General features: G+C 41.5%; 2 protein-coding genes across 6 annotated transcripts; both read left to right on the top strand.

Moving 5' to 3' along the window:
- The first annotated feature begins 459 nt into the window (after positions 1-459).
- LOC113588502 (keratin, type I cytoskeletal 13-like) lies at positions 460-23794 on the top strand. 5 transcript variants are annotated; one of them, XM_035520813.1, is made up of 8 exons: positions 460-840; positions 1243-1325; positions 1737-1893; positions 2397-2561; positions 2648-2773; positions 3037-3251; positions 3565-3607; positions 3865-4221. In XM_035520813.1, exons 1-8 carry the CDS (start codon positions 460-462, stop codon positions 4003-4005), a joined length of 1311 nt encoding a protein of 436 aa, XP_035376706.1. In that variant the 3' UTR covers positions 4006-4221. The 5 variants fall into 5 exon arrangements, with proteins under 5 accessions (XP_035376706.1, XP_035376708.1, XP_035376705.1 ...); XM_035520815.1 differs by lacking the exon at positions 3565-3607 and adding an exon at positions 3374-3399 and having other exon boundaries at positions 3037-3257; positions 3920-4221; XM_035520812.1 differs by having other exon boundaries at positions 3037-3257; positions 3565-3674; positions 3899-4162.
- Positions 9956-14306, top strand: LOC118240436 (keratin, type I cytoskeletal 13-like). Its single transcript, XM_035520816.1, has 8 exons — positions 9956-10348; positions 10775-10857; positions 11244-11400; positions 12629-12793; positions 12881-13006; positions 13188-13408; positions 13900-13958; positions 14200-14306. Exons 1-8 carry the CDS (start codon positions 9956-9958, stop codon positions 14304-14306), a joined length of 1311 nt encoding a protein of 436 aa, XP_035376709.1.
- Positions 23795-24485: the final 691 nt, after the last annotated feature.

The raw sequence follows: 24485 nt of genomic DNA, 5'->3' as shown, positions 1-24485 counted from the left end.
TTATATTTGTGATGGTCACTGACACCACTTGTCATGTTGATTGTCATGTAGTAAGGATATTTTTTTCATGCAATAAATTGACAGAGGTTTAGAGCGAGAACAAAGTCAGATGACACCTCCTAAACCTCTAAATCTGATCCATGCTGCCATTACAGAATAGAAAGTCGTGTTGGTGGCCCTTCTTCCTAGGATGTTCAGAGTGTTATCATTTGGCGTGCAGCTTTTCAAAAAATATTTAAAAGTGCAAGTAGTTATACGCACCGCACCCCATAACCTTTTGTTGGACGCGCCCTGGACACACCTGTATGCATGTGCCCCAGATATGCATCACAGTAAATATCTTCATGGAACCCCGCCCTGCTATGCATATATAGAGAGCCCCCTAGACCGACAACATCACGAGTAACTGTTTGTCCTCGTTAGTCAGGTATCCTTGAGGCTGAAATAACCGGGTAAACGATGAGTAACTTTTCCTCATCCCGTCTGAACTCCTCAATCTCCCTCTCAGGAGGGTACTCAACGCGCGCATCTAGCGTTCGCGCATCAAGCATCTATGGAGGTGCCGACGGAAGTGGCGTGCGTGTGTCTCAAGCTGGATGGCTGAAGCAAGGATTTGACCTGAATGAAACATTTGACAATGGCTTCAACGTGTCACAGAACGAGAAGGCCACCATGCAAAATCTCAACGATCGACTGGCCACTTACCTGAACAAGGTGCGCTCACTGGAAAAAGCAAATGCCGAACTAGAGCGCCAGATCCGGGAGTGGTCCGACAAGAAGACCGTGGGCAGACGAGACTACAGCCCCTATTTCGCTACCATCGCCGAACTGCGCCAAAAGGTAAGAAACCCAGCATAATGTAGCGTGTGGCAGTAAGCTTGCGTGGGTCATAAAGTAAAACAATAATTTAAAAGTGCGTCATTATTATTATTATTATTTTAAAATAAACTCATAATTCTAATTCTCATAACTGGCAATCCATGCCCACTGGTACTGTTATTACACAAATACGCTATTTGTGTTCACTGTTCTGTTTGCACGCTCCTAGAAACACATTTACTATAGAATACTCTTAATTCAACGTATTGTCTTGGGTTCAACATGTAAATTTAGTTGTTGATTTTCTCGTTCTCAATATGGTGAAAATGAAACTATTTTCATGAAATTATTGTTATTAACAGTTCGCTGTTTCGATGTCCTAGCCATCTGGAAAATCTAAAACTCTCATCATCTCTTCTTCAGATCCACATTGCCAGCCTTGAAAACGCCAGGGTCATCCTTAATATCGACAATGCTAAACTCGCTGCAGAAGACTTCAGAGTCAAGTCAGTATTATTCATAACATTATTTATTGAATTATAATGTGTATAATTAATGTCTAATGCAAACCCTTTTTTTCTAAGGTGTATTATTGTTAAATCGTAGCCTTCTTAATTCTAAATTTGAGTTTCGTCAGTATAAATGCTTTTTAGTTTAATGCTAATGCCGGGGTATTCTGTAGAATAACCTACTTTTGAGTTTTAAAGTATATATGGGGCACTGTATACATATGTATATGTGAACCGGGTAACCCTTTTAAAAACGGTTTAAATTCATGCAGCGTTGCTGGACATTTAGCAGAGAAAAAATTCTACTTATATATACGCACGTATTTTCTTCTATGCGAATAAAATATGTGCTTCGTCTTGAAAACGGTAAAGCGTAAGTAGTAAAGTAGTAAACCTTTTTATGACCAGGTACGAGAACGAGCTGACGATGCGCCAGTCCGTTGAGTCTGACGTCGCCCGTCTGCGGCGGGTCCTGGACGATCTGACGATGTTGCGGTCGGACCTGGAAATACGCATCGAAGGTCTCAAGGAGGAGGTTGTGTACCTGAAAAAGAACCACGAGGAGGTACGAACATCACCCATCACCCATCACCACCCACCATTACCCATCACACGTCTTTGGTAAATTATAAGTAAAAGTTTCCAACGCTTCACCAATTATTTAATTAACTGCTACCATTTAATACACGTTTCCAATACGGTGTATAAGCAAAGTGCCAGTAGATGGCGCTGTTTGTATCCAGGCTCGAGGATTCAAGGGAGGCAAAGAGTGTTTACACAATTTTTTGTTTACACACAAGGGAGGCAAAGAGTGTTTGAATATTTTAAAACACTCCTCTTAAGACAGGTCCACTCTCCCTGACCTACAGAATACTTTGTTATTAACTGGGATGTTAACTTTTACTAGTGCTTTACTATGTTATTATTCAAACAGAATCAAATCACTCCTTTAACAATACTGAGATCCAAATATTCCACATGGGAGAGTGATGTTAGGACTAAAGAAGGACTAACCATATCGTCAGAGAGTTGAACATGGAGCCTGTTCTTCATGTCTCTGCTCTGTAGGAATTGGCAGCCATAAGGAGCAACACGGGCAGCAGCTCAGTGAATGTAGATGTGGACGCCCCACCCCAGCAGGACCTCGGCCACATGCTGAACGAGATCCGCACACAGTATGAGGGAATCGTCGAGAAGAACCGCCGAGATATGGAGTCCTGGTACAAAGCCAAGGTGAAGACGAGTGCCACTTGATCCTTTGTAGGCATCCTTTTCAGGCTGTTCATCTGATCTTTGACATTTTCCTTTCTCTCCGATAGTTTGACGAAGTAAATCAGCAGGTGAAGGAGAACACTCAGGTGATACAGACGTCTCACAGTGAGATCAGTGAGCTCAGGAAAACATTGCAGGCTCTGGAGATTGAGCTGCAGTCTCAGCTCAGCCTGGTACAAACACACATACATACACACACACACACACACACACACACACACACACACACACACACACACACACACACACACACACACACACACATGCTCTCTCTCTCTCTCTCTCTCTCTCTCTCTCTCTCCTTACAAGTCACTGTTTTACTGTAATTCACTATGTTTTACTGACCCCTTTAAACCCCACATCAATCAAGTTGACTTTTTTGGTGGTGTCGTAATCATAACTCCTCCCACTTATCATCTCCCCTCTGATTGGACAGAAAGCAGCTCTGGAGGGAACGCTGCATGACGCAGAGTCACGTTACAGCCTTAAGCTTAGCCAGCTGCAGGGCATGATCAACAACCTGCAGATCGAGATTACCCAGATTCGCACTGACATCGAAAGGCAGGACAGTGAGTACAGGATGCTCCTGGACATCAAGACCAGGCTGGAGATGGAGATCGCAGAATACAGAAGACTGCTAGAAGGAGAAGAGTCCGGGTAAGTCTGCATTAATACTGTCATCATTAAAGGAATTATCAGAATTAGTTTTGAAAATATGTGTACATTTACTGCAGTATTCCCTGATGCAGTTTATAAATAATAATATTTACAAGTAAAACTATTTTTAACAAACAAGCCAATTTAGATATTTTTTTATAGATATTATTTATAGGAAGATAAATATAAATACTGCTAATAATACTCGAGGAGTGTTTTGTGTGCATCATTGAAAAGGAGGCACTTGGTGATGCTTCACAAGACTGATGCCCTCTGTTCTTGTGAACTGTCATTTCTCTTCCTTCAGTTCTTATGGGAAAACCACAGTGACCAAGGTTGTTGAATCCAAGGTTGTAGATACCAAATTTGTTTCCAAGGTCGAAGAAACCAAGATCACTCCACCCCCACCTCCTAAACGTAAGTTATTTTATATTATTAAGAATACAGTAATAATTAAAGGACACTTTATTATCGTCTTTTTTTCATCAGTGGTCTTGAGTAATTGGATAAGTGGTTCCACAAACAATAAAGGAGAATGAAAGACTGAACAGGCAGCAGTGCTTGACAAGGCACAATCATTTTGTGAATGTTGGTGTTCCATGCTGAGCTCCTCATGATTGTCCCCCTCCCCACCCCTTCAGATGAACCCGTGATAACTAAACGCGTACGCACCGTGATCGAAGAGATGGTTGATGGCAAGGTGGTCTCACGCACAGAGGACGTGGACATGGAGGTCCTGAAGAAATAAACCAGAGCACCCCCCCTCCAACATTACCACTGTGATCACCATGTCAACAAAAAAAAAAAAAAACAACCATGGCATTTGTCTTTAAGTGTCTGATGGAGGGACACGTGGAGAAACTTCAATGTGGTTTTGTAACCTGAATAATAAAATCTGATATGCAGCATCGTTGGTTGAGGCATATTTTTACAAAGCATCAAAATAAAGAATTAAATTCACAGATCCTCACTGTCTGCCTTTCATTTCAGTTTATGGGTTCACACTGACACTGTGCACATACCATGTGCTGAAATGTCATTTTGTTATTCACGATCCACAGTCCAGATCAGGACTCCTGCCACTATGAACCCACACCATCTCCATTCAGACCAGTGCAGCAACTGGTTGTCGAGTAAATATGGCTATTCTTCACTAGAATATAAGTCAAGTAGAATTCAACCCCTGCTGGTCTTTTTCATAGCTTATATATCATTCTAGCAACTGCAACATTGTAAGATCTTCTCAGGGGCCATTAGGTAGGCACTCCACTTCATCAGTGTTTCACTGAATTAAATCCACCATACCTCCAACAGGCTCAACAGGGAGGTCTGGGATCCCAGCCTCACACCCCTCCAAGTAAATAAACAGGCTAATATTCTGAGCACTTGATTGTGAATCATGTAAATCAACATGTAAATCAACCCTATGATAAATTAACTTTACACCCTGTTCACAAATGATGTGGTGTTATTTATCTCTGACCCCAAAGTTTTTCTACCTTAGGTCTTCCAAATTATTGCCTTATACAATTCATTTTCAGGATATAAATTAAATATTAAAAAAGCAAGTTATTTTCTATTAATATCTCAGTTATTGTCTCCCATCTGATCAGATTATTATCTGAGACAAACATTCCGACCTTTCAAAGTTCAACTTTATTTCATTTCTTACCTGTATCAAAACATAACTCTCTCGATGGTCTTCTCTCCCCCTATCATTAACTGGTTGGGTTAACTCAGTGAAAATGAATGTGCTTCCCACATTTTTATACTTATTCCACCTAATTTCTCTACTCTTACCTAAATCTTTCTTCAAAACCCAAATCAGCTTAGATTGAATTTAATTTGGAATAAAAGACCTCAAAACAGTCCAAAGGTACTTCTTCAGAGACTCAAATGCCTCAAATGCTTCATAGTAGATGTGGCCCTCTGCCTCTATGTGGAGAAAATTAGATTTGCACCCATAGGACAAAACCCTCTTCTACTTTTACACTTAGACTCCATTCTTGTCCTTTTTTCTGGAGTCAAGTGTCTTAGCATTTCAGACACCCATCAATAGTATACTGTGTTTACTACCTACTACTTATTTATCTTTTTATTTATGTATTTATTTATTTATTTAAAGTCAGCAGTAGTTCATTTGAATTTTAATTTCTGCGCTCACACTATGTATACATGTTTGCACTCCCTTGCTGCAGCCTCTTCATTCCACCTCTGAAATGCTTGGTGGATGGGCAGGGGTGGGTTGTTGGGTGGGCTCTCGGCAGGGTAAGGGTGGGTTGTTGGGTGGGCTCTTGGCAGGGTAAGGGTGGGCTCTCAGTAGGGTAAAGGTGGGCTCTCGGTAGGGTAAAGGTGGGCTCATGGTAGGGTAAGGGTGGGCTCTCGGTAGGGTAAAGTTGGGCTCTCAGTAGGGTAAGGGTGCGTTGTTGGGTGGGCTCTTGACAGGGTAAGGGTGCGTTGTTGGGTGGGCTCTCGGTAGGATAAGAGTGATCTCTCAGTAGGTTAAGGGTGGGCTCTCGGTAGGGTAAAGGTGGACTCTCAGTAGGGTAAGGGTGCGTTGTTGGGTGGGCTCTTTGGAGAGCAAGGGTGATGATGAGAGGGCTTTCAGGAGGGTAAGAGTAAGTTGATGAATGTATTAAGGTGAAAACAAAAATGCATGTAACTTTTCAATTTTTATAAACTTATTTCATCCATAAGAAATAGAGTTTAAAATAATAATAATAATAATAATAATAATAATAATAATAATAACAACCTTACATACTGATCAAAAATGCTTCAGCATGCCAAACCCTGCACATAATTTCAATTAGGGTCTTCACCTACCTACTGTCCAAGGTTTTTTGGAGTTGGAAGGACTTTGTAGGTTGCTACAAGCAAAAACTTGATGTGACTTGCATCCATTGCCCACAGCTCTTGTCGGGTGATTTTCCTTTTCTCCACACTTTCCCAGCAAAACAACTGACCTTGTTTTCCTTGTGACGCTGCTGTGTGACGTGCATCCTCTTCTGCCTCACCTCTAAAGCTAGCCACCATTCACTTTCTTTCTGGTGATGTGGATTTATTAAATGCTTTCCTGAATCACCTGACCCAAGGCCTGTTTCATCACATTGCATTCGTCCAATGGCATCTCTTAACCCTAATGAACTCTTAGCTAACTGCATCACCATTCACAAATTTAACTACTTTCCTCATCTACTCCACTTTTATATTATCCCAACCAGTCAGAGATCTCCCTACCCTTATAAATATCAGATCTTAGCTGGATTTTTGTTAGAAGGCATATAAGAAAAAAGACACTGTAAATATTGTTAATCGCACAGAGATCCTCATTCCAGTGGAGAAGCATGGTGGTGTAATGGGCCAAGTGCCCCAGGGCCAGTAGCAGGACAAACAAACGGAGACAGAGGTTTATTAGACAAATACGAATAACTAACACAGTGGCACTCACATGAAACAGTCAAGGTGAACATGGGCAACATCCTACAAAGCTTAAAAACATAACATGCAACACAGACCTGAAGAGACTCTAAGACCCTTGACAAGGCCTGGTGCATGCCCATCCACAAGGTGGGCAAGGAGCCACCAACTGGGGAGGCTTCTCAGTATAATCTTTGCCTCTCCCAGGGCAGTCCTGTAACGCTCCATGGCGAGTCCACCAGTTCTGAAGGCATGGCTACGGCGTACAGCAGCGGGTCCAGAGGCACAGCTACGATGTTCAGCGGCAGGTCCAGAGGTACGGCTATGGCATTCAGCGGCGAGAACTTCCTCAGAGGGACCCATTCTGGACACACAACGTATCGCACCTACATGCACCGTGGGTACACACAACAACAAGTAGATGCACCTGTAGACAAACAAATGGCACGGGTGCACACAACAACAAGTAGATACAAATGTAGACAAACCAAAAGGCGCATACATGCAGCAGCCACTGGAAGGGCAGATTCTGAAGGCATGTCCTTGGCCCTAAAGGACACACAGTAGGGCACATACGCCCTGGGTCCAGACATGCTGCTACGGATTATGGCCCACTTGTCGCAAGGCACCCAGGGACAGCCCCTCAGGCAGTCCTCCTCCTGGGCTTTGGGCGGACCCGTCCAGTGCTCATTGCCTGTACTCGGAAAAGGGAGAACACAGGCTACTACATCTCTAGCCAGGGACCTAGCGAACTCCACCAGACCAGCTACATAGTGGTCCCTTGGGCTCTCCGTGGTCCCGGCTCGGTAGCCCTAGCTGCCCATAGAAATTCCAGGGGGTGTTCTCCTCCTTGGATGGAGTGGGCTCTCTCCTCTTCCTCCGGCTGGTCAACACCCTCTCTCAAAAATCCAGGGATCCAGGCAGCAGCTTGGGAGATCTTCAACAGGAGCCCTCAGGAAATGCCATGGCTAAGGGAATATCCCCTATCGTGGGAAGAGCACGCTTCTTCTCATAAAGCACCTGCTCTGTGCTCTCCCGATAGCTTATCGTTGAGCACATCCACATGAGAAGTCCGTTTAACAAAGAGAAACTGTCCTGTGACAGTCAGTCTTTCTGTAATGGCCCCAGTGCAAGGAGCAAGGAGCAGGATGCACAGACTCCCTCGACGAAGACAGACATTTATTACACAAACATGAATAACGAACACAGTGGCATTCACATGAAACAGGAAAGGTGAACACAGGAAACATCCTACACAGCTTACAAACATAATATGCAACACAAACGTGAACAAAGGTTTAAATACATACAAACATAACTACACTAAACCAGGTGCAGGTGTGTGATAAACATAGGCCTGGTTACAAATAAGACGATGAAGTCCCACTGCATACAGTAGGCCATACCACATGAAATATGGGAAGAGGAGTATTTTGTGACAAGTGCCAGTGGCGTCATATTTTGAGGAGGCGTATCATCATCAGGAGTCAGACAACTTATAAATGCAGGAGGTTAAATGGATGGAGCAGATACAGAAAGGGTGAAACCCACTGCAGTCTCCAGTAGCACAGACCATTTTTCTTTAAACAAGCCAATGACCCAAAATATACAACTGAATGCCTTCCCAGTTCGCTCACATAATTTTGAACCATTCAGCCCATTTCCACCAAAAATAAATAGGTTCCAGGACCCAAAATATTAATTCCCAGCTAGAAACAAAGAACAGTAGGTTTTTAGTGTGAACCATGATGGTAGGTTGACTGTATTATCCATGAGCCTTCATGTACATGTAGTAGAGGGAGCAGTCAGCAATGTTGATCAGTGGTGAAACATCTCACATTGATCAACTTGGGGTCACATGTTCACATGCTGTCTTGGTGCACCATTACAGGTGAGCAGGTGCACGGCTTGCTGGTTTAGACACCCTTTTCCTTCCACCACAGTCTGTCAATGAAGACATGTCAAGCTTGACTAAAAAAATGCTCCGACATGCAACTCATACCGCCCACTGGATATTTATCATCTTGTTTTCTCACAAACAAACCAAATGTAACACAAATTTCACATTTGCCCCATGTCACACATTTGCCCCATGCCAGTTTCTATGTGACAGCCTGGGAAGGCAGGATATTTTGCACAAATCTTTGCTGGTTTGCTTAGCCTTAAAATCTCTGCATGTGAAATATGTTTGGTCTGGATTTACCCATTTAGTCAAATAGATCAATGCCTTGATTTTTTTTGTTTTGTTTTTGTTTTGTTTACAGAAACCTAAACCATGTTCTGTGAGAAACCCAGAATGATCTTGTCTGAAAGTTTGAAAAAATGTATGATGCCCACATGCCATTATCATGAAATTGTTATTACACTATAAGGCTTGTAGTATAAGGAGTTAATTTCACTTATTTTCCTGTCTGTGTGTGTGTGTGTGTGTGTGTGTGTGTGTGTGTGTGTGTGTGTGTGTGTGCGTGTGTGCGTGTGTGTGTGTGTGTGTGTGTGTGTGAGTGTTTGTGTCCTGGGAGGGTCTATGGCAACACATTGTTGTGTTTGAGAAATTATGTATTTGAAAACCTACATGAAAACAGAACTGAACATTTGGAACTAGTTCATTTGTTTAATTTTTGGACAATGTATAAAATCATTGTAAGTTAATTAAATGAATCAAATAATAGAATTAAAGAATAAATTAGATAATAGAAAATGTTTACTAAAGGAGTCACTTTGTGTGCCCTAAATATGGCATGGGAATGACCTGCTTAACTGCTGTTTTCTCTGCAGTAAAATGTCAGTGCTATATTTGTGATGGTTACCATTTGTCACGTTGATTGTCATTTAGTAAGGATCGTTTTTCATGACAGAAGTTTAGACCGAGTACAAAGTTAATTATGTCGTCACTTCCTAAGCCTAAGCCTCTAATACGGATCCATGTCCGCAAATCAATGAATTCAAGTAACCAAAACTTGCGACACCAGAAAGTCGTGTTTGTTGCCCCTTCTTTCTTGCCCCTTCTAGAGTGTTATCATTTGTTGTGCAGCTCATCAAAACATCCTTAAAAGTACAAGTGCTGTTATGCGCGCCACGCCCCATGCGGGTAACCCTTTGGTGGACGCGCCCTGGACATACCTGTATGCATGCGTACCAGATATGCATCACAGTAAATAACTTAATGGAAACCCGCCCTGTTATGCGTTTATATAGAGCCCCCTAGACCGAAAACATCACAAGTAACTGTTTGTCCTCGACAGTCAGGTATCGTTAAGGCTGAAATAACCGGGTAAACGATGAGTAGCGCGGCTTACAACTTTTCCTCATCCCGTCTGAACTCCTCACTCTCCCTCTCAGGGGGGTACTCAACGCGCACATCTAGCGTTCGCTCATCAAGCGTCTATGGAGGTGCCGACGGAAGTGGCGTGCGTGTGTCTCAAGCAGGACGTTTGAAGCAAGGATTTGACCTGAATGAAACATTTGACAATGGCTTCAACCTGTCACTGAACGAAAAGGCCACCATGCAAAATCTAAACGATCGGCTGGCCAGTTACTTGAACAAGGTGCGCGCACTGGAAAAATCTAATGCTGAACTAGAGTTCCAGATCCGGGAGTTTTCCGAAAAGAAAAGCTTGGTCAACCGAGATTACAGCCCCTATTTCGCTGAAATCGCCAAACTGCGCGAACAGGTGAGAAACCCATCACAATGTTGCGTGTGGTAGTAATTAAATGATCAAAGAACCTTACGTGAATCATAAAGTAAAATAAGGACACGAATTCAAAGAACATTATTCTCATTATAATTAATTCATATAGCAAACTCATAACTATAAAATAACTGACAATCAATACCCTCTGGTAGCCTAATATTTAATAGCACAACTGCGCTATTTACGTTCACAGTTCTGTGTGCACGCTACTAGAAGCACATTTACTGCAGAATAATTTCAATTAAATGTATTGTCATAGAGTATCAATTTACCTGTTGATATTCTCGCTCTGAATATGGTGAAAATTAGATTATTTAAATACAATTATAGTTATTTACGTTTCATATGCTAACCCTCTCCTTAACATTTTCACTGGAAAATCTAAAACTCCCATTTCTTCTTCAGATCAAAAAGGCCAGCCTTGAAAACGCCAGGGTCTTCCTTAAAATCCGCAATGCTACATTCGCTGCAGAAGACTTCAGAATCATGTCAGTATTATTCATAAAGCCAATCATTTAAATATTATATGTATAAGTAATGTATAAAGCACGACGTTATTTTCTAAGGTAATTTATGTTCATCGACAGGTTATTCTATGTCAAATCAGTTACCGTAGCCTTCTTAATTAGTCTTAGTCTATTCGAAATTTGAGTTTCCTCGGAATAAATGCTTTTTAGTTTAACGACAGACCACAGTGTTGTATAGAATAACATACCTCTGATTTTTAAAGTTTTCAATTCATGCAGCGTTGTTGGACATTTATCAGAGGAAAAATATTTTTCTACTTAGACATACGTATTTTCTTCTATGCGAAAAATATATGCGCTTCACCATAAAGCGCAAGTAATAACGCCGTAACCATTTTTATGATCAGGTACGAGAGCGAACTGGCGATACGCCAGTTCGTTGAGTCTGACGTCGCCGGTCTGCGGTCAGGCCTAGACGAACTGACGGTGACACGCTCGAACCTGGAGACCCGCATCGAAGAACTGAAGGAGGACCTCGTGCACCTGAAAAAGAACCACGAGGAGGTAAATGTTCCTTTCCCTTTTCCTGCACGCGCGAAGACAAAACAGGTTTGGTAAAAGTTTCTAACCCTTCACTAATTCTCTTTATTTAATTGAATGCTACTCACCATTTAATACACACGTTTTCACTTCTTAATTACGCTACTCTGAAGATTCAGTGGCTTTATTGATTATATAACTATAAGCAGTTCAGAAAGAACTTTAGACAGTTTGAATACCTCAAGTTAATTAAGTGGGTAAAATGACACAGAGGTGAGCCTATAATTTTATTACAAAGATCCAGATTTCAACACTAGGGAGTAGGGTGTAGCAGCAAAGAGCCAGTAGATCGTAATGTTTATAATCATGCTTGCAGAATTAATGGGTCACAAATTAATTACACGTAGCATATTTCACTCTTCTTAAGACAGGTCCACTCCCCTGACCTACAGAATACCCTTGTGACATTTTGACCATTACAGACCTAGACACAAGTTTTAAAATGGAACTGAAATTGAATGAACATACTATAAACAAGATCAGAGAATGTAATGTAATGCAATGCAAAGACAAGAAGAGTCAGAAATCAGGCTTAGCAGATGGCCCACAAGCTCAAATGTGAAGCAATGGAGGGAGGCACCTGTGTGATTTAAGAATGTTAGGAGGAAAATAAGAGACAGGTGAACGGAATGGCTAATAATTGGGTAATTGCGATCAGATGAGCGATTTTGGATAACCATTGGTGGATGTTTGGCTTATTGGTGACTGATGCATGACAATTCTGTTATTAACTGGGGTGTTAACTTTTACTAGAGCTTGACCATGTTCTTATTCAAACAGATTCAAAACACTGCTACTACCCCTTTGGGCAGTAGCACACTAGTGGGTAGGACCTTGGGCTATCAGTTGGAAGGTTGTGGTTTGAATCCTGGCTCTGCAATTCTGTCACTGTTGGGTCCTTGAGCAAGGCCTTTAACCCTCTCGGCTCCAGGCATGCAGTACAATGGCTGACGCTGCACTCTCACCCCAGCTTCCAAAGAAGCTGAAATTTGAGAAGAGAAGCATTTCATTGTACTGTACATGTATATATGCTAAAATAAAGGCATTCCACATGGCGTAGATTATCTTTAACTGGAGCAGTATTGAGATCAACATATTCCACATGGGAGAGTAATGTTAGAACTAAAGAAGGACAAATCATATCGTGAGAGAGTTTGACATGGAGCCTGTTCTTCATGTCTCTGCTCTGTAGGAGATGGCAGCCCTGAGGAGCAACATTACCAGCAGCTCAGTGAACGTGGATGTGGACGCCCCGCCCCAGCAGGACCTCGGCCGCATGCTGGAGGAGATCCGCACCCAGTACGAGGGAATCGTTGAGAAGAACCGCCGAGAGATGGAGTCCTGGTACAAAGCCAAGGTGAAGATGAGTGCCACTTGATCCTGCAGTAGTTGTCCTTGTCAGGCTGTTCTTCTGACCTTTGCCCTTTTCCTTCCTCTCCGACAGTTTGATAAACTAAATATGCAGGTGAAGGAGAAAACACAGGTGATGCAGACGTCTCACAGTGAGATCAGTGAGCTCAAGAGAACACTACAGACTCTGGAGATTGAGCTGCAGTCTCAGCTCAGCCTGGTACACACACACATGCACTCTCTCTCTCGCTCTCCTTAGACACTCAGTAGACACTCTCTGCTGTAATTCACTATGTTTTACTGATACTGACCCCTTCATACCCCCATCAATCAAACTGAGCTTTTTGGTGGTGTCACAATCATAACTCTTCCCACTTATCATCTCCTCTCTAATTGGACAGAAAGCAGCTCTGGAGGGAACGCTGCATGACACGGAGTCACACTACAGCCTTAAGCTCAGCCAGCTGCAGGGCATGATCAACAACCTGCAGATCGAGATCACCCAGATTCGCAATGACATGGAAAGGCAGAGCAGTGAGTACAAGATTCTCCTGGACATCAAGACCAGGCTGGAGATGGAGATTGCAGAATACAGGAGACTGCTAGAGGGAGAAGACTTAAAGTAAGTCTGCATTAATACCATCATCATTAAAGGAATTGTCAGACTTAGTTCCATGATGCAGTTTATAAATAATAACAGTTACAAGTAAAACTATTGAACAATCAAGCCAGTTTAGATATAGTTGTTACTGATATTATTCATAGAGAGATAAGTACTGCTATTAATACTATAAAAAGAGCCAAGCAATATTAAAAGGTCAAATTAATGCATGATACCCACTAGAAGATAGAAATTTCCACAAATCTGCAATACAAAGGTCTTTTATTTTATTATATGGAACTTAATTTCATAAATTCTTTTTTTTTTAATGTAAAGTGCCTCAAATTATTTGGCTTAAATTACCTTACATTTAGCAACCTCATGGTTCCCACAAGGGGGTGATATTAGCACTTGAGGAGTGTTTGTGCACATCACAAACAAGAAGGAACCTGCTGGTGCTTAACATGACTGATGTACTCTGTTGTTGTGAACTGTTATTTCTGTTCTTCCAGGAAAACCACAGTGAACAGGGTTGTTGAAGCCAAGGTCACGCCTCCCCCAATTGCTAAACGTAAGTTATTTTTTATTAAGAATACGGTAATAATTAAAGGCCACTTTATTATGGTCTTTTTTCATTAGCAGTCTTGAGTAATTTGATAAGAACTTGGAGAAATAAATCCAAATGGTTCCACAAACAATAAAGGAGAATGAAAGACTAAACTGGCAGCAGTGTTTAACAAGGCACAATCATTTTGTGAATGTTGGGGTTCCATGCTGAGAGCCTCATGATGTCTACTTCTCCACCGCTTCAGATGAATCTGTGATAACTAAACGCGTACACACTGTGATCGAGGAGCTGGTTGATGGCAAGGTGGTCTCACGCACCGAGGACGTGAACACAAAGGTCCTGAAAGAATAAACCAGAGCACCCCCCTCCCACATTACTACTGTGATCACCATGTCACCAAAAACAACCAACCATGGCATTTGTCTTTAAGTGTCTGATGGAGGGACACGTGGAGAAACTTTGATGTGGCTTTGTAACCTGAATAATAAAAGATTAAATGCAGCTTTGATGATTTGAAGCATATTTTTACAAAGCATCAAAATAAAGAATAAAATTCACAGATCCTCACTGTCTGCCTTTCATTTCAGGTTATGAGTTCACACTGACACTGTGCACATACCATGGGCTGAAATGTCTTTTTTTTTATTCACGATCCACAGTCCAGATCAGGACTCCTACCACTATGAACCCACACCATCTCCACTCAGATCAGTGCAGCAGGTGGTTGTGGAGCAAGTATGGATATTCTTCACTAGAACAGAAATAAAGTAGAATTCAACCCCCGCTGGTCTTTTTACCAGTTTATTGAGATATAGCACAAAAGTACAGAGACCATTTATTAACACAAAGCACTCTATAATGTCAAAGTATGAAAAATGAAATATGAAAATAAAATCCTCACCAAACACAAATAAAACAACTGATTACATAAGCATTCAGCTCATTGACTTGATACAACTAACATACTTATTTTCTCCACGTCACATAATTCCTGGACTGAAGTCTACATGTGTGCAGTTGAGGTGTCATGTCTATGTCATGCCACCTGTGTCCCAAGTGCACTACAACTCCCAGCATTCTGTTGGTTGAGACAGTGTTGGAGGAGACTCATCAACGTGTTGAACACGCACTGCAGTGTTAGAAGGAACTATCTGATCGGCACAGAGGGTTGAGACCCCGGAATACTAACCTGGGGATTGCGTATGGCTCTACATGAGATTTTCGTAATCCCAGTTCCTGACATAAACTAAGACCCAAATATATCGACCCTTTTAAAATACTTGGTAAATGAAGTTACTTATAAATTGGATCTGCCATTGCATTACCGCAGCTAATGTCTCGCTTCTCAAGCCGGTTATTTCAGGTCCCCTGGATGAGGTTTTTCCTGAGAACATCCTTCCTAAGCCGACTGAGTACGAGGGTACCCCGGTGTACGCCATTCGCAGCATCATGAACTCCAGGAGAAGGGGGGTTCCATCCAATATTTAGTTGACTAGAAGGGGTATGGTCCTGAGGAACAAAGCTGGGTGCCCCACTGTGATGATCCCAGTTTCCTTTCCGACTTCCATGCATGGTTTCCTTACAGTCCTGCTCCCCATCCTGGGGCTTGCCCTCATCGACTGCCTTCGGAGGGGTGCCAGAGTGGGTCGGTGTCCTCCATGCCTGGTGTGGGTTGTCGCGGGCATCCTTGTATCTTGGTTGTCCCGGATTCTTGGGGAGGGGGGCGTCTGGATACTGTCATGCCGCCCGTGTCCTAAGTGCACTACAAGTCCCAACATTCTGTTCGTCACTGTAACAGGATAGCAGGGGAAGATCAAACAGAGGGTGATTCCGGTAGTAATTATGCCAATGATGGAGATTTATTTTCCCCAAAAAGTCCAGTGACAGGAGCATATGCCATAAGCAGGCAAAAAAATTCAATTCCAAAAAAAAAACCCCAAAGAAAAAAATAAATAAATTCAGTCCTCAATGCCAACAGAGAATTAAACCCAAATAAGGTTACTTAACATGCTTCCAATTATGGTATTCAACCAACACATCTCTCCATTGATTTCCAAATGCCACTCCTTATATTAAGTCTTCGTCCCTTAGACCAGACCATTCTAGATACATAAATTATTAAATTCATAATATTTCTCCCCTATGGTTCAAAATAAAGACCATCATTTAAAAACACTTTCCCATTATCCAAAATTCTCTTATTAAAATAAATATACCCATATCCAAACACAGAGCCATTAATCACAATTTTATCCTCCCCCTTTCTATTTGGAAAATTACCTGCTCCAATAATGTGAACCAAAGACTACAAATCCCCCTCTATTCTGGGCATGACTCTTGACTCGTCCCCTTACAACCGCTGAACAAAACAAGTAGTTATATGCTTTGAACCCAAACTCCCATTACCTTATTATAATAAATATATCTATACCTACACATATACATTATCTTTAGTAGTTTTCTACACAGTCAGTTGGCCACCCTGAACAATGTAAGACAATTTCAATTATTATTTTACAGCACTCCAGCAAACAACAAGTTTGTTCCCTCTAATAGCTGAATAATTAGTATAAAAGACTTTCAACCCCGTGTATTGTCCACGTTATCCCTCTAATATTTGGCTCTCCTGTTTGTCCACATGGAACGGGCTGGAGTCCCGTTAAAGTCACCCAGAGGACAAACCATCCAATCAAAAGCAGTTTACCAGATCATCATCACCAGACTATTATTTACACCTGTTTCTCTATAACTCAGTATATTTAAACCTGTCAAGTCAGTCTCTTCTTTGTGAAGTATTGCTTCCAGTGTATTCTATACATACTGAGCGGTTTTCTCCTGTTTGTCTGATTGTGTTTCAGATCTTGTTTTTGTGTTGCTCTCAACTGTTCTTTGCCTGCCCCTTTGGATTTGTCTGCCTGTTTTGTGGTTGCCTTCTGGTTTACGTCCTGGACTGTGTATCCACCTGTTTGTACCTCTTACTGGTTCTGACCCTTGCATGTGTACTGACTACTGTTCTGGTTTAACTAGTGCAGGAATATCCAGAACCTCTTTTATCCGCTAGCATCTGAATTTGCCTGCCTCGTTACAGTCTAATTTCAGTGGTAATACACCTGTGTCTGGGAAATCAGTTAAATATCAGTTGCTTCTCCTGGTCACACTGCAACATGAAACAATTTGAGACAAGGTTCTTAAAAAACATCTGCCAGGGCAAGGATATTTAAAAACACAGAAAAGCATCATTAATATAAAATATCTAAACCATTCTGTAATGGGGCTCAAACGCAGGTCTGATAGGGGACGACACCAACAGTCTACTGGGTGAGCCAGCACACTTTAATGATGACGGGCCCATGTGCAAAACAGTTATATTTTAGAACAGGTAAAATGAAAGGAAGAAAAAAACAAAAACAAAGGGGGGGGGGGGGGTGTTTGAACCCCAGCCACTTTGCTGCGAGGCAAATGAACTCCTGCTAGACTTCGGCAGCCAGCAAATGACCCACACGTATGTCGCACTTAAAAGGAATGGAGGACGACAAAACAAGAGGAAAAACTAAAAACACCACGCCGAGCGTGGAAAAAAGGGAGAACAAAGGACGCCACGGGAAGAATGGCAGCCCCGATGCACTGGGGAAAACCAAACTAAAACTTCCCAAACAAAACCAGAAGACAGGGAGGAACTTTAGGGGAGCTTTGGGAGAAAGACAGACTAGAGATGGGAAAACAGGAGAAGGGAGAGGACATGTAAAAACAGACAACCTCACAGAGCAGAAGAGAGGTGTAGCACACAGGCTCACAGACCTCAAAACCCAGAGCTACCATCTAGGGGTTTCTTTCGAAACTTTAGCAAAGACCCAGCACTGAGTGACTGGGTCAGTGGGCTTATATAGACCTAGCCCAGCTGTTGGGCATCAAGCCTGATTGGTCATGTGCCTGACTCGAGGTCTCCCTCTGGTGGACGGAGGGGGCAGCGGCCTGGAGCCAACCCTTACACATTCTAAGAATAGGCCAGCATCCAGCAAGCCATAAAGAGGCCTATACATATCTAAAGGACTTACAGTCTTTCAGTTGTTTCATAGAATCTTGATGAGACATCAAATTTCTGGCTTGTACATAAGTATGGGAATAATCCTTTGTTAAAAAAAGAAAAATGCTCATATCAGATCTTGAGTGGGCTTTTGTTTGAAGGAATGTGAGAAAAAAAGATTTTACAAGATAATCAGAACAAAAACTGAAACATCAACGCTATGCAACAAATGTTTTGAACAAAACTAACCCAGCAAATTGCACAGAGATCCCCATTCCAGTGGAGAGGTATGGTGGTAGCAGCGTCATATTTTCAGGAGGCAGATCATCTTCAGAGATCAGGCAACTCATAAATGCAGGCAGTTAAGTAGATGGAGCAGATACAGAAAGGGTGGAGGAAAGCCCACTGCAGTCTCCAGTAGCACAGACCATTTGTCTTTAAACAAGCCAATGACCCAAAACATATAGCTGAATGCCTTCTCAAGGCTGACCCTGAGTCCACTGATCATGCACCTTATTTTGAACAATTCAGCCCATGTCCAGCCAGTTTTTACGTGACATCCTGGGAAGGCAGGATATTTTGTACAAATCTTTGCTGGTTTGCTTAGCCTTAAAATCTTAAAATGTGAAGCAAATTGTGGATAAATGCATCAGAAAATATTGCCATCCTACCTAGTTCTGTTCCAGTTTATATTTATATTTAAACTTGAGCCTATCAGGAACATTTAATGAGAATTGACATGGTGTGACCTTTTGTGTCCACACATAACTCAGGCCCAGCAAATCTCTTGGCTGCATGTGAGAGTTTTATTGATTTGTTTTTTTAGTGAGATTAAAAGACCCCAGTGTGGTAAATCTTAGGACTGATTAGTTTGGTTGTCATGGGTGTTTACATGTTTGGCCTGGATTTACCCATTTAGTCCAATACATGAATTGCTTGGTGATTTTTTCCAAAACTTAACGCATTACCTCTAAGAAACCCAGAATGATCCTACCTGAAGCTTTGTTTGCACTTAAACATGTGTATGAGGCCCCTGTTCCATTATCATAAAAATATAATTTTGTAAATGTTAAGGATGTCTAGGGCGCATGGTATAGGGAGTGAATTTCACTTAGAATCCAGTGTGTGTTTGTGTGTGTGTGTGTGTGTGTGTGTGTAGCACATTGTTGTGTTTCAGAAATTATGTATTTTGAAGCTCAAAAGCATCAGACAAAAATGACAAATATGTATCAGGGAGAGACCAGATTATTCCTTTTTCAGCTTTAACTAGAACAGAAAGCCATCAGCCTCAGCAAAAAGGCAGCAGGTATACAGAACCATCATTTTGATACTCTAATATTGTTCCTTGAACCTCCTTTTCACCCACATGAAAACAGCACTGAACATTTGGAACGAGTTCATTTGTTTAATTTTTGGACTATGTACAAAATCATTTTAAGTTAATTAAATAATAGAAAATATTTACTTGTGTGCCCTAACTATGACCTGCTCAACTGCTGTTTTGTTTACTCTAAAATGTCACTGTTATATTTGTGATGGTCACTGATTTTTCATGTTAATTGTCATTTAGTAAGGATCGTTTTTCATGCAGTAAATAGCAAAGTACAAAACAAAGTCGTCGCTTCCGAAGTACTGATCCATGCCCGCACATTACTGAATTCAAGTATCAAAAACTTGCCACACCAGAAAGTGTTATCATTTCTCGTGCACCTTATCAAAAACATCTTTAAAAATGCAAGTAAAGTGCAAGTAGTTATGCGCACTACGCTCCATGCGGGTAACCGATTGCTGCTGACAGTGCCCTGGGCATACCTGTATGCATGCGACCCGCCCTGTTATGCGTTTATATAGAGCCCCCTAGACCGAAAACATCACAAGTAACTGTTTGTCCTCGACAGTCAGGTATCGTTAAGGCTGAAATAACCGGGTAAACGATGAGTAGCGCGGCTTACAACTTTTCCGCATCCCGTCTGAACTCCTCAGTCTCCCTCTCAGGGGGGTACTCAACGCGCACATCTAGCGTTCGCTTGTCAAGCATCTATGGAGGTTCCGACGGAAGTGGCGTGCGTGTGTCTCAAGCAGGACGTTTGAAGCAAGGATTTGACCTGAATGAAACATTTGACAATGGCTTCAACGTGTCACTGAACGAAAAGACCACCATGCAAAATCTCAACGATCGGCTGGCCAGTTACTTGAACAAGGTGCGCGCACTGGAAAAATCTAATGCTGAACTAGAATTCCAGATCCGGGAGTTTTCCGAAAAGAAAAGCTTGGTCAACCGAGATTACAGCCCCTATTTCGCTGAAATCGCCAAACTGCACGAAGAGGTAAGAAACCCATCACAATGTAGCGTATGGTAGTAATTAAATGACCAAAGAAGCTTACGTGGATCATAAAGTAAAATAAGGACAAATAATTTAAAGTACATTCTTCTTCTTCTTCTTCTTCTTCTTCTTCTTCTTCTTCTTCTTCTTATTATTATTATTATTATTATTATTATTATTATTATTATTATTATTATTATTATTATTATTATTCAGCAAACTCATAATTCTAAAGTAACTGACAACCCATGCCCTCTGGTACTGTTACACAAATGCGCTATTTTCACAATTCACAATTCTGTTTGCACTCATTTACTATAGAATTCTTTCAGTTCAGTTTTTTGTCTCCGGTTGAATATACATGTGATTTTGGCTGTTGATATTCTCGCTGTGCATATCGTGAAAATTGGATATTATACAAAACATTATAGTTGTTTATATTTCTCGTACTAACTCTCTCCTTAACGCTTTCACTGTTTGGATGTCCCAGCCTTTGGAAAATCTAAACTTCTCTTTTTCAGATCAAGAAGGCCAGTCTTGAAATCGCTCCCGTCATCCTTGACATCGACAACGCTAAACTCGCTGCAGAAGACTTCAGAATCAAGTCAGTATTATTCAGAACATTATTCTTTTAAATATAATATGTATAGCCCTTAATTTCTAAAATATTATGGTCATCGACAGATTATTCTGTGAAATAATTTACTGTAGCCTTCTTAATTAGGATTATATATATATATATATATATATATATATATATATATATATATATATATATATATATATATATATATATATATATATATATATATATAAATTTTTTTTTTTGGGGGGGGGGGATCAGGTACGAGAGCGAACTGGCGATACGCCAGTTAGTTGAGCCTGACGTCGCCGGTCTGCGGTCAGGCCTAGACGAACTGACGGTGACACGCTCGAACCTGGAGACCCGCATCGAAGAACTGCAGGAGGACCTCGTGCACCTGAAAAAGAACCACGAGGAGGTAAATGTTCCTTTCCCTTTTCCTGCACGCGCGAAGACAAAACAGGTTTGGTAAAAGTTTCTAACCCTTCACTAATTCTCTTTATTTAATTGAATGCTACTCACCATTTAATACGCACGTTTTCACTTCTTAATTACGCTACTCTGAAGATTCAGTGGCTTTATTGCTTGTATGACAACTTTAACCAGTTCAGAAAGAACTTTAGACAGTTTGAATAGCTCAAGTTAATTAAGTGGGTAAAATGACACAGAGGTGAGCCATCGCTTCCCTATACATTTATTCCAAAGTTCCAAAATTCACACTAGCATTTTGATGCAAAGAGCCAGTAGATGCCGCTCTTTATACTCAGGTTTACAGAATTCAAGGGTCACAAAGATTAATTACTTGTAGCATATTTTGAAACACTCCTCTTACGACTGGTCCGCTCATCTTCACATTCTGTTATTAACTGCAATGCTAACTTTTACTAGTGCTTTACCATGTTATTATTCAAACCGAATTGAAACACCTCTAGCATCTCTTGGGGCACTGGTAGCCTAGTGGGTATGAAGTTGGGCTGTCAATCAGAAGATTGTGAATTTGAATCCTACCTCTAGAGGTGCATTTCATTGTACTGTACATGTATATATGCCAAAATAAAAGCATTCCACATGGTGTAGATTATCTTTAACAGGGGCAGTATTGAGATCAACATATTCCACATGGGAGAGTAATGTTAGAACTAAAGAAGGACAAACCATATCGTGAGAGAGTTTGACATGGAGCCTGTTTTTCATGTCCCTGCTCTGTAGGAGATGGCAGCCCTGAGGAGCAACATTACCAGCAGCTCAGTGAACGTGGATGTGGACGCCCCGCCTCAGCAGGACCTCGGCCGCATGCTGGAGGAGATCCGCACCCAGTACGAGGGAATCATCCAGAAGAACCACCGAGAGATGGAGTCCTGGTACAAAGCCAAGGTGAAGATGAGTGCCACTTGATCCTGCAGTAGTTGTCCTTGTCAGGCTGTTCTTCTGACCTTTGCCCTTTTCCTTCCTCTCCGACAGTTTGATAAACTAAATATGCAGGTGAAGGAGAAAACACAGGTGATGCAGACGTCTCACAGTGAGATCAGTGAGCTCAAGAGAACACTACAGACTCTGGAGATTGAGCTGCAGTCTCAGCTCAGCCTGGTACAAACACACATGCACTCTCTCTCTCGCTCTCCTTAGACACTCAGTAGACACTCTCTGCTGTAATTCACTATGTTTTACTGACCCCTTCAGACCCCCATCAATCAAAGTGACTTTTTTTTGGTCCTCCTCCCACTCTTCATCGCTTCATCATTTCCTATCTGATTGGACAGAAAGCAGCTCTGGAGGGAACGCTGCATGACACGGAGTCACACTACAGCCTTAAGCTCAGCCAGCTGCAGGGCATGATCAACAACCTGCAGATCGAGATCACCCAGATTCGCAATGACATGGAAAGGCAGAGCAGTGAGTACAAGATTCTCCTGGACATCAAGACCAGGCTGGAGATGGAGATCGCAGAATACAGGAGACTGCTAGAGGGAGAAGACTTAAAGTAAGTCTGCATTAATACTGTCATCATTAAAGGAATTGTCAGAATTAGTTTTGAAATGATGTCTACGTTTACTTCAGCATTTCCTGATGCAATTTATAATTAGTAATAGTTTCAAGTGGATACAAGTAAAACTATTTTGAGCAATCAAACAATTTAGATATACCTTTTACTGATAGTAGTCATAGAAAGATAAATACTGCTAATAATACTGTAATAAGAACCACTATTAAAAGGTCAAATTAATACATATGGTACCCTCTAGAAAATGGTTATTTTCACAAATCTGCAAGACAAAGGTCTTGAATTTTATTATATAAAATTTCATAACGGTTTCAGTTTTTTAAATGCAAGGCGCTTCATTTGCTTGGCTTAAATTAGCTTACGTTCAGCAACCTCATGTTTGCCACAAGGGGGCGCTATTATCACTCAAGGAGTGTTTGTGCACATCATGGAAAAGGAGGAAACTGATGGTGCTTCACGCGACTGATGCACTCCATTCTTGTGAACTGTTATTTATGTTCTTCCAGGAAAACCACAGTGAACAGGGTTGTTGAAACCAAGGTCACCCCTCCCCCACCTCCTAAACGTAAGCTATTTGATATTATTAAGAATACAGCAATAATTAAAGTAATAATTTTTCATCAGCGGTCTTGGGTAATTGGATAAGAACTTGGAAATAAGTGAATCCAAATGGTTCCACAAACAATAAAGGAGAATAAAAGACTAAACTGGCAGCAGTGCTTGACAAGGCACAATCATTTTATGAATGTCGGTGTTCCATGCTGAGAGCCTCATGACGTCTACTTCTCCACCCTTTCAGATGAACCCGTGATAACTAAACGCATACACACTGTGATCGAGGAGCTGGTTGATGGCAAGGTGGTCTCACGCACCGAGGACGTGGACACAAAGGTCCTGAAAGAATAAACCAGAGCACTCCCCTCCCACATCTCCACTGTGATCACCATGTCACCAAAAACAACCAACCATGGCATTTGTCTTTAAGTGTCTGATGGAGGGACACGTGGAGAAACTTTGATGTGGTTTTGTAACCTGAATAATGAAAGATTAAATGCAGCTTTGATGATTTGAAGCATATTTTTACAAAGCATCAAAATAAAGAATCAAATTCACAGATCCTCACTGTCTGCTTTTCATTTCAGTTTATGGGTTCACACTGACACTGTGCACATACCATGGGCTGAAATGTCATTTTGTTATTCATGAGCCACAGTCCAGATCAGGACTCCTGCCACTATGAACCCACACCATCTCCACTCAGATCAGTGCAGCAGGTGGTTGTGGAGCAAGTATGGGGCAAGTATGGATAAGTCAAGTAGAATTCAACTTCTGCTGGGCTTTTTCATAATTTACTAACATACATCACAAAATTACAGTTTCTGCCTTTTATCAACACAAAGCACTGTATAATGTCAAAGTATAAAAAATGAATATGAAAATGTGAGAAACCCACACAAAACAAAATCACAAAAAACAGAAAACAATTGATTACATAAGCATTCAGCTCTTCCTCTTCTGCAGATAACACAATTCCTGGACTGAAGTCCACATGTGTGCAGTTGAGGTGTTATGTGTTATTTCAGTGGTAATACTCCTG

The sequence above is a fragment of the Electrophorus electricus genome, chromosome 21 (assembly GCF_013358815.1).
Source record: "Electrophorus electricus isolate fEleEle1 chromosome 21, fEleEle1.pri, whole genome shotgun sequence".
Classification (NCBI taxonomy): Eukaryota; Metazoa; Chordata; class Actinopteri; order Gymnotiformes; family Gymnotidae; genus Electrophorus; species Electrophorus electricus.
The sequence above is the reverse complement of the archived record's forward strand: the minus strand, read 5'-3'. Positions and strand labels throughout refer to the sequence as shown.

Excerpts from the sequence above, each read along its gene's own strand:
- LOC113588502 (XM_035520812.1), top strand. The coding sequence starts at position 460 with ATGAGTAACTTTTCCTCATCCCGTCTGAACTCCTCAATCTCCCTCTCA. Across the intron at positions 1,326-1,736 it reads GCAGAAGACTTCAGAGTCAA|GTACGAGAACGAGCTGACGA; the intron begins GTCAGTATTATT and ends TTTTATGACCAG. Across the intron at positions 2,562-2,647 it reads AGTCCTGGTACAAAGCCAAG|TTTGACGAAGTAAATCAGCA; the intron begins GTGAAGACGAGT and ends TCTCTCCGATAG.
- LOC118240436 (XM_035520816.1), top strand. The coding sequence starts at position 9,956 with ATGAGTAGCGCGGCTTACAACTTTTCCTCATCCCGTCTGAACTCCTCA. Across the intron at positions 11,401-12,628 it reads TGAAAAAGAACCACGAGGAG|GAGATGGCAGCCCTGAGGAG; the intron begins GTAAATGTTCCT and ends TCTGCTCTGTAG. Across the intron at positions 13,959-14,199 it reads GCCTCCCCCAATTGCTAAAC|ATGAATCTGTGATAACTAAA; the intron begins GTAAGTTATTTT and ends CCACCGCTTCAG.